General features: G+C 39.8%; 1 protein-coding gene across 1 annotated transcript; it reads right to left on the reverse strand.

Annotated features, from left to right (window-relative positions):
- Nucleotides 1–2,831: 2,831 nt before the first annotated feature.
- On the reverse strand, nt 2,832–10,210 carry LOC113040738 (ribonuclease inhibitor-like). Its single transcript, XM_026198998.1, has 5 exons — nt 10,140–10,210; nt 8,896–9,066; nt 4,700–4,870; nt 4,450–4,491; nt 2,832–2,859 (listed from the first exon to the last, which is right to left on the reverse strand). The coding sequence occupies exons 2-5, from the start codon at nt 8,979–8,981 to the stop codon at nt 2,832–2,834; spliced, it is 327 nt and encodes a 108-aa protein (XP_026054783.1). The 5' UTR covers nt 8,982–9,066; nt 10,140–10,210.
- Between the last annotated feature and the right edge of the window lie 396 nt (nt 10,211–10,606).

The raw sequence follows: 10,606 nt of genomic DNA on the forward strand, positions 1-10,606 counted from the left end.
TTCGACTCATCCCTGAGATCGCTAGAACACCCGAGGCTTTGCACTCTACCCGGCCGGGCGGAAGTGCTCGCAGGCGGCGTCGAGATCGTAAACAAAGGCGGGGGAAGGGCGGAGGTCTAAGAGCTAAGCTAAAGCTAACACCGCTCCGGCTCTCTTTACCCAGCATTTTTCTCGCTAATGTGCGGTCACTTATTGTCACGGGTGATTTTAATCACTGCAAATTAAAAACAGTACTCCCCAAATTTCACCAGCATGTTTCCTGCCACACCAGAGGAGACAAAACTTTGGATCATGTTTATACAAACATTAATGGAGCTTACATCGCGAGCCCCCTCCCCCACCTCGGACAGTCTGATCACCTTTCTTTGTTTCTCACCCCTAAGTATTCACCCCTCATCAACCGTGTGAAGCCATCAGTGAGGACCATCAAAGTGTGGCCAACTGGAGCTGACTCTTTACTTCAAGACAGGTTTCAACACACTGACTGGAGTATGTTTGCTTCACAGGCTGCCTGTGGCTCTCACACGGACATTGATATCTACACCTCCTCTGTACTGGATCACATCAACTCCACCATTGACAGTGTAACAACAGAAAAACAGATAACAACATACCCTAATCAGAAGCCATGGATGAACAAGGAGGTGCGACTTCTGCTGAAAGCCCGCAACACCGCTTTCAGGTCAGATGACGCCCAGGCCTACAGTAAATCCAGGGCTAACCTGAAAAGGGGCATCAAAAAGGCGAAGTACTGCTACAAGTTGAAGGTAGAGGAACACTTTTCCAACTCTGACCCCCGACGCATGTGGCAGGGCATCCAGATTATCAGTGACTACAAGTCAAGCAACTCCACACCAACAGTCACGGACGTCTCCTTCCTTAACGAGCTAAATTACTTTTATGCTCGCTTCAACAGCGACAGCAAGGAGACGGCCACCAAAATCTCGGCCTCTTCAGACCACCAACCTCTCAAACTCACCTCCACAGATGTCCACACTGCACTGAGCCGGATCAACGCACGCAAGGCTGCTGGCCCGGATGGCATTCCTGGACGTGTGCTTAGGGCATGTGCAGAGCAGCTTGCAGGGGTCTTCACAGACATTTTCAACATGTCCCTCATCCAAGCAACTGTGCCTACATGTTTTAGGTCCACATCCATTGTGCCAGTACCGAAACACTCCTCCCCAACGTGCCTCAATGACTATCGCCCCGTAACACTCACACCCATCATTATGAAGTGCTTCGAGGGACTGGTCCTAGCACATCTCAAAGACTGCCTCCCACCCACACTGGACCCACACCAATTTGCCTACCGCAGAAATAGGAGCACAGAGGATGCAGTATGCACAGTGCTGCACTCTGCACTCACACACCTGGACCATAACAACACGTATGTTAGGATGTTGTTTGTTGACTTCAGTTCAGCATTTAACACCGTCATTCCCTCCAAGCTGACCACAAAACTTGGAGACCTGGACATTAACAGCTCCCTCTGCAACTGGATTATGGACTTTCTGACCAACAGGCCTCAGCATGTTCGGTCAGGCCACAACCACTCCACCACCATCACACTTAACACTGGCGTACCACAGGGCTGTGTGCTGAGCCCATTCCTCTACTCCCTTTACACCCACGACTGCAAGCCTGTACATGGATCCAACTCCATCATTAAGTTTGCAGATGACACCACGGTGATTGGCCTCATCAGTGACAACGATGAGACTGCCTACAGGGAAGAGGTACAGCACCTGGCCACATGGTGCGCTGACAATAACCTGCTCCTTAACACCAATAAGACCAAGGAGCTCATTGTGGACTTCAGGAAGACGAAAGGAAGCACGCATGACCCCATCCACATTAACGGGATGGTTGTTGAACGTGTCTCCAGCTTCAAGTTCCTGGGAACCACCATCTCGGAGGACCTGTCCTGGACTACAAACACCTCCAGCCTCGTCAAAAAGGCTCACCAGCGCCTCTTCTTCCTCAGGACACTGAAGAAGAACCAGTTGTCTTCAACCATCCTGGTGAACTTTTACCGGTGTGCGATCGAGAGCATCCTGACCAGTTGCATCACAGTCTGGTATGGGAACTGCTCAGTGGCTGACCGCAAGGCACTGCAGAGGGTGGTGAAAACTGCCCAGCGCATCACAGGGACACCACTTCCTGCTCTTGAGGACATCCAGAAGAAACGCTGTCTACGTCGAGCTCGCAGCATTCTCAAGGACTCCTCTCACCCTGACCACAAACTGTTTAACCTCCTCCCCTCCGGAAGGCGTTTCAGGAGCCTCCGGACAAGGACCACAAGATTCAGGAACAGCTTTTTCCCTAAAGCTGTCTCCTTGCTGAACTCTGCCCTCTGACACCCCTCAACACCCCCACACCACACATAGACTCCTCCCCCTCTTCAACACTCTGATTTATTTATTTACTCACAACAAGCAAAAAGTAACTTGTTATTACTTGCACTACTGCCTGTTCATCCAGGAACAATGTATAATCCATTTGCACATTGAAATATTTTTTTCTATGCACTTTACTTTCCATTGCAATACTGTAAATTATGTTCATAGTTCTGCCTATAGTGTACATACACTTTTACATAGCCCATCTGTATAGTATGTTCATAGTACACCTATCTGTATATCGTGCTTATAGTATTTAATATCTGTAAATTATGTCCATAATACTTACCTGTATAGTTATTGTACATATTATAGACCTTTATTCTGTACTTACTGCTTATTGCACTTCTGGTTAGATGCTAACTGCATTTCGTTGCCTTGTACCTACATGTGCAGTGACAATAAAGTTGAATCTAATCTAATCTAAAATTAAAGCTCACTGTCCGAGTTTTCTCCTCTGAAAGAAGGTTGCACAACTGACAGAATAAGTTACAATATCTGAGATATTGCTGCCAAATATTATTTGCTTTTTTTTTTTTACTTGAATGCCATTGCTTGAATTGATATTATTTATCTTTTGACATTTAATCTTCTGAGTTCAGAAACATTGTTTAATATAATCGCTGTTCATATTTTTTATTCAAAGTTCAGAATCAGGATAAATTTATTACTCTTATGTTTCTTATGATAACTGAGATAATGCTGCTAAATGTATTCTTTCTTTACCTTGAATGTCATTGCTCTATTTTATTTTTTATATTTTGATATTTCATATATTGTTAAAATGTTTAATATATCTGCTGTTCATATGTTCATTTATTAGTGTGTTATATGATTAGACATTTAATCTTCTGAGTTCAGAAACATTGTTTAATATAATCGCTGTTCATATTTTTTATTCAAAGTTCAGAATCAGGATAAATTTATTACTCTTATGTTTCTTATGATAACTGAGATAATGCTGCTAAATGTATTCTTTCTTTACCTTGAATGTCATTGCTCTATTTTATTTTTTATATTTTGATATTTCATATATTGTTAAAATGTTTAATATATCTGCTGTTCATATGTTCATTTATTAGTGTGTTATATGATTAGAATGTTGTCCCGGTTTTAAAATAAAGCACATCAATGATATTTGAGAATGTATTTTCCCTTTACAGGAAAAGTATCGAAAAAGTACCGAAATCGCAATTCTTGACTAGGTATCGGTATCGAAACAATAATTTTGGTATCGTGACAACACTATATGTAAGGTTAAAATATTTTGCCATTATTTTTTTTGTTCTCATATCACAATATAATATCAAGATCTCCTGGACAGTGTAAAATATTGTGATATGAATTTTAGCTCATATCGCCCACCCCTGCTCTGGGTAGTTTTATTTAACTGATGTCTTTGTTGATGCAATGGTAATTCTGCTCATTATGAGAGGAACTGCAGGTTCAGACAGGTGTGTGTGTGTGTGTGTGTTATCACTGATCCTCTCGTGACACACATAACATGTTTGTGGTCTGTGATAGATCTGCTGTAGTAGATCTACAGTGTTGTGAATCTGAGCTTGATGGAAATTAATGTACAGTGCATTCAGGAACATTTAAACAATCAGAATAATAAATCACACTGAATATGTTTTCATGATAAATGTCCACAATAACACAATCATAAATGTTAATTGAGGCACCAAACTACTGAACACCAGCACATCTATTGACCCAAAATGTCTGATTAACCTGTAACTTTTAACACAACTAAACTGTGCTGACATTTATCATCAAAACAACAGCAGCTGCAGCATCTCATCTTTCATGTTTGATCATTTTTGATGCAACAAATTGTATACCTTACTAAATTAGTGAAATAATATAATTCACATGCATATCATTTATTTTGCATTATTTCATCATGTCTCACCTCAGAGTCTTGAGTTGACAGTTTGGATCCTGTAGTAAATCACTGAGCTGCTTCACTCCTGATTCTCCAGGATCATTTCCTGTGAGATCCAGCTCTATCAGGTGTGAAGGGTTTGATCTCAGAGCTGAAGACAGAGCTTTATAACCTTCTTCAGTGATACTGCAGTCTGAAAGTCTATTAGAAAAGGTTTATTTTATTCAAAGTTATATAAATTAATATTACTACTACAAAAATGTTTCATATATTTCTTCTGATCAGAGAAGAAGAAAAAAATTGTCATCTGAGCATGTCTTTCCTTTTTTAGATTACTACAGTAACATTTGCATTTTGATGCAAAGAGAATGTTATTGTTAAAAACCAAAAGATGGTTCATTACATTCACCTGAGTTTCTCCAATGTGCAATTTGTATTTTCCAATCCTTTCTGGAGTTTCTTCACCCCTGAATCCTGCAGATTATTGTTGCTCAGGTCAAGCTCTTTCAGACTGGAGTTTGATCTCAGGACTGTAGCCAGAGCTGAACAGCTTTCCTCTGTTAGACCACAACCATGCAGCCTAAAATGATGAACACGAGGGGAGATTTTACAAATGCAAAAGTATTGTAACACTTTACAATATGGTTAAATTACAGTTTTTTTCAGTCGCTAACAGGCATTTGTCCAAGCAGTTGTCACATTTTCAAATAGCAATAGCAAAAACAATAGCAAAAACAATGTTCCAAACCTTAGATACAGTATAAAAACCTCTGCTTCTGCAATGATATCAGTTCAAAAACAATATAGCTGATTTATGTTGTGTAAATTGGGCCAACCACAGCTGATTCCAATCTGGCTTAGACTCAATGGCAGGGGTTATTTTATTCTATTACATTGACACTTATACAATAAAAGGAGGACTTTGAAGAGGGATATTTTTGGAAACAGAAACAGAAAAAGACAAACACTGTAATGTATGGACGAGGAAGAGTAAGAGCAAGTGGCCCAGGGAGAAGAGCAGGAGCAGTGAGAGATGCAGTGAGAGATGCAGGAGCAGTGAGAGGAGCAGGAGCAGTGAGAGATGCAGTGAGAGATGCAGGAGCAGTGAGAGATGCAGTGAGAGATGCAGGAGCAGTGAGAGGAGCAGGAGCAGTGAGAGATGCAGTGAGAGATGCAGGAGCAGTGAGAGATGCAGTGAGAGATGCAGGAGCAGTGAGAGGAGCAGGAGCAGTGGAGCAGGAGCAGTGAGAGATGCAGTGGGAGGAGCAGGAGCAGTGAGAGATGTAGTGAGAGGAGCAAGAGCAGTTAGAGATGCAGTGAGAGGAGCAGGAGCAGTGATATATGCAGTCAGAGGAGCAGGAGCAGTGAGAGATGCAGTGAGAGGAGTAGGAGCAGTGAGAGATGCAGTGAGAGGAGCAGGAGCAGTTAGAGATGCAGTGAGAGGAGCAGGAGCAGTGATATATGCAGTGAGAGGATCAGTGAGAGGAGCAGTGATATATGCAGTGAGAGGATCAGTGAGAGGAGCAGTGATATATGCAGTCAGAGGAGCAGGAGCAGTGAGAGGAGCAGTGAGAGGAGCAGGAGCAGTGATATATGCAGTGAGAGGAGCAGGAGCAGTGAGAGGAGCAGGAGCAGTGAGAGATGCAGTGAGAGGAGCAGGAGCAGTGAAAGGAGCAGTGAGAGGAGCAGGAGCAGTGATATATGCAGTGAGAGGAGTAGGAGCAGTGAGAGATGCAGTGAGAGGAGCAGGAGCAGTTAGAGATGCAGTGAGAGGAGCAGGAGCTCCTGGGCTTATCTGAGCTTTTTGCTGTTGTTGTTTTTTGTTCAGAATGCTCTTATGTGTTTCATGGATATTTTGTTCACTGTAAGCTATACTGTCAAACCTTTTCTGTTCTATCATACCGTGTTTCTACTGTACCTCCTGCAGTAAACAGTAAAGGAAAAAAATAGTTTTTACTGGAATGCTTTTGAATGTGAACATTACTGTACATTCGGACATACAGTTCATAACCAAGAAATTTAGTGTAAAACAGTGAATTGCATGTTTTGCATGCAAATACCTGTAAAACTGAGACTGAAAAGTCTATGCAGTTTTTATAATGTCAACAATAGCCAGTATTTTGAAACCTGGTGTACTTTGATTGACTGCATGTACCTTTTGAGGTGAAAACAAGTGTTATTCTTTGACAGAATAATTTAATTTTGAGTCAGATTTCCAGTGTTATGGTAAAGTTGGTGTGTGCAGAGAAAGATGTGTTCTATTTTGAAATGAAGATTTAGTATATATTTAACAAAATGTGTTTTTGAGAAGAAAATTATCCATTTGGCCAATTGTGTTTGGTAGGTGTTAGTCTGTGTTAAGAGTTTAGAAAAAGTATCTGAAGTATGGTTAAGCGCTTGTTAGCGATTGAAAAAAACTGTAAATGTTAGTTAACGTATTAATGATGAACAATGAACAATACATTTATTACAGTATTTATTAATCTTTGACAACGTTCGTTAATGAAAATAGAGCTGTTCACTGCTAGGTTATGTTAATTCACAGTGCATTAATGTTAACAAGCACTACTTTTGATTTTAATAATGCATTAGGAAAGGTCGAAGTTAACATTAAAGGGGCCATATGACTTTATTCAATCATTAAACAAATACTAAAGGCTATGTAATATGTCAAATGTAACAAGTAATGAGCTCTTCTAGAAATTACCTTTACAATAATAATCCATGAAGTTAATTAGTTTTGTTCCTTGTCAGTTTACTCGGCAATTTAGTGTACAACTGAATCCAAAATGGCCTAGAGACACATCCGCTCACCTGAGATCCTTCAGTTTACAGCTACTGAAAGGGGTCATAAACTGAGAAATTACATTTCCCTTGATTATTTTTTACATAACGTGTCAACATACTATAAAAACATCCTGTATGTTTAAGAACTCAAAACCTTCTAGTTAGCTCAAAAACAGCTTTTATAATACAACACAATGTTTGTTTATTTATATAGCACATTTAAAACAACAGATGTTGACCAAAGTGCTGCACACATGGATATTGGCATTAGTAAAGTAATGCTGTTGGGCGATTTTAACATTCATGTTTTCTGTGCTTCGAAACCATATTCTGCAGGATTTTTAAGTATTTAAGGATTTTTACTCAGTGGGTTTCTGGTCCAACCCATATCCATGGTCATACCCTTGATTTGATTTTAACATATAGTTTTTCTGTTTCAAACATTTAAATCAGTAGTGCATCTTTTCTGATCACAGGCCGGTTCTTTGTACTTTCCTCTTACGAGGCAGAATCCTCAGAAATCCATCGCTGACACGTTTGACTCGCTTTTTTACATTCTAGTGAAGATTTTTTTGTAGCCTGCCATTAAGTCTGCCACTAACTGGAGTTGGACTCTACTCTGCTTAATCTGGATGCTGATGCACATCTTAATCTTTTTAATTATACTTGTGCTGACATCATGAATTATATTGCCCCCTTGAAGTATAAAATTCATAAGCCTGTACCTGTGCCCTGGCGCACACAATATGCATACTCTGAGACGGACTTGTAGACAGGCTGAATGCAAATGGAAGAAGGACAGATTGCAGGTTTCTTATGAAGTTTTGGGGAACTTCTATAACATGTTTCAGAAAGCTGTAAGGGCTACAAAAAGCAAATATTTGTCTGAACTTATCACAAACAATTGTTACAAACCTCAAGTTCTTTTTTCTACTATTAACTCTGTCTAATATCCATCTCTGCATTCTTTTCTATAGTCCTCTACTTCTCTCTGTAATGATTTTGGAAAGTTTTTTGTTGAGAGATCACAACATTAAGATCCCAGCTGTCTAACTCAATATTCTTTTTGTATGAAGTTCCATTATGTTCTTCTACCTGCTCAGAGTTTGAACCTATTGATTTCATCTCGTGTAATGAAGTTGTTGGTCACCAAAAACCAACTAACTGTCCTCAGGATATTATTCCATCTCTTTTTCTTAGACCAGGACCAACTGTGTTGATGAATTGTCTGTTATTGGTTATTAACATGTTTGTCTTCTATCTTCTATTTTCTATCTCTTTCATTTTATGGATTTAACGAGTTATCTGAGTCAAAGCGTTACAACTTCTTCACCGACGCGCACGTGTGTTTGTGTGTGTGAAATTCGGTGCTGAAGTGAAATAGCTGGGCAGTTTGATAGCCAAATTATAAAAGGCTGCCTAATAAAAATAATAATAGTTATTATTATTATTAGGCCTATAATTTAATACATTAATAGGAGAATGAGCCTAATATCGTCTTGATTATCAACAGAGAAATCTACTATCGTCTATATTTCTGACTATCGTCGATACACGATTCTATCGTCTATCGGCACAACCCTACAACATACAAACAACCTCATGTTTGAAAAAAAAGAAAATTTTGGTTTTGAAATGGCCTAACATAAGTCCACTCTTAAATCACATTGAAATGCTGGGTTAGGACCTGCAACGTAGAGTTCATGCTGGAATAAAGCCAAATAATTTAACTGAGCTGAAGCAGTTCTGCCTTCAAATCTGTAGCAAATTAACGAGGTCCATGTTCATCCAAACACTAGGATCGGTCAAAAAACTTACCTCAGTATCTCTAATTTGCAATTTATATCCTTAAGTCCAGTGCAGAGTAGCTTCACTCCTAAATCCTGCAGATTATTATTGTTCATGTTCAGATCTTTCAGATTGGAATCTGATCCAAGAACTGTAGCCAGAGCTGGACAGCTTTTGTCTGTTAAGCCACAATCATTTAACCTACAATAAAAATAAATAAAATCACAGAGTTAGATGCATATAATACATTTGTTAAACACAAAAATAAAAAAAACCAACAATTTTTACATGAACAGAAAAAAAAACATATATACTGCATATTTAATAGAATTGTATTCATTCAAATGTTGTAGATAAAACAAACTAGCTGTCACATTTCACACATGAGGAGCACGGGATCGAAGGAGGGAGGAGATGAGAAGTGAATAAATCAAAATGGTTTTATTAACAAAGGCTGGGGATCGCACAGGAGCGAGCTTTGGGGCTGGAGATGACACCCTTCTCCTCCTCCCTAGTTTCCTCTTCTGGATCGGGGGGACGGTTGGTGAACTAGAGTGCTGAACGACTCGTGGGCTTGGTACAGCAGGAACCGGCAGGATTGCCACATGAACAGACGGCCAACTTTACTTGGGAACGACAGGCAGACTTGGCTTCTGGGCGGCTGGTGGGCTTGTCTTTGAAGCAACCGGCAGGCCAGAGAGAGCCACAGCTGGCGGCCTTGACTGAAGAATGACTTTTGATGGCTGACAAAGAACTACACACAGAACGCACTATAAAATACATGGACACCAATGGGAAACACCTGGGAATAAATTAATACACGCCGAAAAAAAAAATGAAATGTCCGACAAAATTAAATCTCTCCGGTCAAATTGTCCGAATAAAATTGCCTAATAATCCTGCCCCCCCAACACAATCTGAATTTGAGAATAAGCCTAAAATGTATAAATGAACTGCATAATGGAGCGGAAATAACTATGGAGCAATGTTGTTTATAATAACATGACATGCTTCTTCTGTAACTTAACAGCTTGCTGAAAAGAGAAATTTCTACATAAATCCCATGTAAATCTAATAAAATAACATTGCTCTTTATATTAAAAAAATATAATAATAAAGTTAAACAATGTGTGTTATTATTTAGCCCTAACAAAGATATATACTTATAATCTGTATATGATTAATAATCACTATAGATCGGGGTGTCCAAACCTGCTATGAATCAATGTAGATGAATGCAATTTTACAAAACATTAACAAAGAAAATAACTTACAGAGCTCTTTTGCAGGTTTTGATGACTGCTGATAATCTAATGAGACACTCGTCTGATTTCTTGAATTTCTGAAGCTCAAACTCCTCCAGCTCCTCCTCTGATGTCAACAACACAAAGACCAAAGCAGACCACTGGGCAGGTGAAAGATCAGCAGATGAGAGACTTCCTTTGCTAAGGTGGGTCTGAATGTCTTTCACCAGAGTTTGGTCGTTCAGTTCATTCAGACAGTAGAACAGATTGATGGATCTCTCTGGAGACAGATTAGACTCTAATTTCTGCTTGATGTACTGAACTATTTCCTTTTTGCTCTGCTCATTTGTGTTTTTATGTTTCAACAGACCCTGTAAGAGTCTCTGATTGGACTGGAGTGACAAACCAAGGAGGAATCGAAGAAAAAGATCCAGGTGTCCATTATCACTCTCTAGTGCCTTGTCCACTGCAGTCTTGAGCAAATCAATCATGGTTTC

This window comes from Carassius auratus, chromosome 22 (assembly GCF_003368295.1).
Source record: "Carassius auratus strain Wakin chromosome 22, ASM336829v1, whole genome shotgun sequence".
Lineage (NCBI taxonomy): Eukaryota > Metazoa > Chordata > Actinopteri > Cypriniformes > Cyprinidae > Carassius > Carassius auratus.